The 2653-nt window shown below is 47.6% G+C and overlaps 1 protein-coding gene across 1 annotated transcript; it reads right to left on the reverse strand.

Moving 5' to 3' along the window:
* Positions 1 to 366: 366 nt before the first annotated feature.
* On the reverse strand, positions 367 to 2436 carry LOC124656572 (peptide methionine sulfoxide reductase B1, chloroplastic-like). Its single transcript, XM_047195292.1, has 5 exons — positions 2283 to 2436; positions 1177 to 1390; positions 1008 to 1073; positions 680 to 877; positions 367 to 570 (listed from the first exon to the last, which is right to left on the reverse strand). Exons 1-5 carry the CDS (start codon positions 2434 to 2436, stop codon positions 543 to 545), a joined length of 660 nt encoding a protein of 219 aa, XP_047051248.1. The 3' UTR covers positions 367 to 542.
* Between the last annotated feature and the right edge of the window lie 217 nt (positions 2437 to 2653).

Here is a 2653-nt window from a genome sequence, read left to right on the forward strand (position 1 = left end):
TTTTCTTTTTGATCTTCAGAAATCTAAAAAATGGGTAAATTTACCACGAGCGCCCCACTATACCTGTGCTCCGGCGGTAAGTGTAGTAATATTTCTGCCCCGACCCAGACCAGCCCCAGGATTACCGCCGGCGCGCCAATCCGGACGTGCGCTAGCCGTATAGAGCTATCACTGGCGCATGCATCCGGCGCGCGTAACCTGGGCCTATAGCTGTTTTCCTAGTAGTATACTATCTAGCAACCGGATAAGAACACTACAGAAAAGAAACTTGAAGATGGAAATTATACTAGTGTTTGTCTGTTTGATATTATCTTATTCTTTTATTTAATGCATTTTGGTAGACAATAATTATCTTACAACAAGAAGTGTGTCCCGCCAATTTGCATATGTTTGGACGCATGGCTTTACATTACAAACCTGAAAATTGTCATTTTACATGTTCAAACTGGTCGCACTAGGCTATTACACTGCAAATAGTTGGTACCAAACCAAAACTTACATGGAATGTGCCACTGCTTGGATCCTCATTCTTCTTCCAGGAACTACTGGGGCTTTAGCTTCAGAGAGGCACTGGAAGGAGAGGATCAAACAGTGAAAAGAAACCTCACCCATTCAACTTGTCAAAATGTAACAAAGGTCATTATGAACTGGAAGGATCAAAGGAAGGTTTCAGACGTACCTGTTAATGCAATATCTCTTCCCTGTTGGCGGTGGCCCGTCATCGAAGACATGTCCCAGATGAGCGTCACAGCCAACACACAGGGACTCGGTCCGAGGCATGAAGAAGATCGACATATCAAGTTTGTCCTTGACATTGTCACCAACCGGCTGATAATAGGACGGCCATCCAGTGCCGCTATCAAACTTGGTAGATGACCTAAAATCAAGTAAGCATCGGTGCAGAACAATGAGCAGAATAGCAGATGGTGTTTTAAGTGCAAAGGCAACTATCTTCCGTTTTTGCAATGAAGAAAGATGCAGCTGCCTCTTATGGATGTTGCGCTTACTCAAACAGAGGAGTGTCACAGCAGACGCAGTGGTAGACCCCAGGGGTTTTAGTGTTCCAGTATTCCCTGGTTGCAGACAAAGAATAAATTGTTATATTACGGTAGCACTAGAAACAGCAAACTAAGATTGTGCACATATGAAGATTATAGTTAGAAATTGTAAACGTACCCAGTGAATGCTCTCTCAGTTCCCTTCTGCCGAGTGACGTAATATTGTTCTTTTGTCAGACGCTTCTTCAACTCTTCATCGCTCAGAGATGTGTTATCCACTTTCCCTGTAAAATTATGTGCTGTTACTTGGAAGTTACTAATGATATGAAGATACCACAATCGAACTCGGTTAAGCCATATGACCGAAGCACGGAAGTCAAATGGCAGAATGCCTGACAGAATGTCCACAAGAGTTCCTCACTAAATTGCGCAATCACTGCATTGTCAGAGTTCTGAATATCAGTAAGAGCAACAAAGCTTGGCGTCACTAGGACCTAGGCTGGCATCGTATATTCTTATTTAATGAAATTTACGCCCTGATTTATGGAACATAAGGGATTATTTATTTCGTCAAGCTTTGGCCTAGCTTCTAGCGAGAATCGGCAGCAAAGTGGTCAAACAGTTAGGGATCTGAGCCTCTAAGCATTTTTTGAGCTAGAGCTAAAGAAGCTGGAGCCCTGGTGTACTAGAGGATGGAGCTAGTGAAGTGCAGCTTCACTAGTCCCCGCCTGAAAATGGGTAGATAAGATTCTCGTGCAGGTTTCATCTGAAACCAGCAGTTTTTCTTAAGCCAGCAGGAAATAATCCGGACTGAAGGTCATCAGTGCATCTTTCTGAATTCTAAACACGAGCGGCGTCTGAAGGTCATCATACTATGAGCAGGGCTGGTCTGTCTTGTGAGTTGTGATAATATACTCTCTGATGTTGTCATCCAGAATGGGGGGGTCATTTCCCGAATCAGGTCTACCTCGGAGAAATTTAAATTACAGGGCATAGCTAACGCCTAACAGCACAGCCGCAAATATCGTAGTATCATGTCTCGTCTGAAAGTATTATTTCAGGTGAGGAGCTGCCGCAGACGCACAGAGCGAACCCCTCGATTTTCTTCACCCAAACCAGTCCGACAGTCCGTCGTCAAACCTTGTTTCGGAATTCAGATCAAGTGGTACATAACGCGACCGTGTGCCCGGGAAATCAAAGGCACTAAGGCAGCAACCGCGGGCTGTTTGCTAGTAATAACAAGAAAACGGGGTAAAGAAAGCGAAGAACCGCACGGTACTTGACCTGGGGCTTGCCCCGACGGCGAGGCGCCCATGGCGCGGACGGCGGCTCGGCGGTAGCTGCCGCTGGGTGGCGCGGAGGAGGAGAGGCCGAGGCGGGGCGCGCGTGGTCGCGACGAGACCACGACGGTAGCAGCCGCGTAACACCGGGTGGCCATCGATGGGGGTTCGATGCGCTACTATTTCCCAATTGCTTGAAAGCGCAGCTGCGCCCGTTCCTAGTTTCGAGCGCACCCTATCCGCGGAAAGAAAAACCAGCCGACGCACTCCCACTAAATGCTATCTCGCGCCAGCTCCGCAACCGAGCGAGGTCTAGACCGCGCGGCCCCGCCTCCCCCAGTCCAGCACCGGCTACTGCAATTCTGGATCCAACTG

The sequence above is a fragment of the Lolium rigidum genome, chromosome 1 (assembly GCF_022539505.1).
Source record: "Lolium rigidum isolate FL_2022 chromosome 1, APGP_CSIRO_Lrig_0.1, whole genome shotgun sequence".
NCBI lineage: Eukaryota > Viridiplantae > Streptophyta > Magnoliopsida > Poales > Poaceae > Lolium > Lolium rigidum.

Bases quoted from the DNA above. Each gene is read 5' to 3' on its own strand.
- LOC124656572 (XM_047195292.1), bottom strand. From the start codon at position 2,436: ATGGCCACCCGGTGTTACGCGGCTGCTACCGTCGTGGTCTCGTCGCGA. The intron at 1,391-2,282 runs GTCAAGTACCGT...ACATTCTGTCAG, and splicing joins GCCGTCGGGGCAAGCCCCAG to GCATTCTGCCATTTGACTTC. The intron at 571-679 runs GTACGTCTGAAA...CTCTCCTTCCAG, and splicing joins AAGAGATATTGCATTAACAG to TGCCTCTCTGAAGCTAAAGC.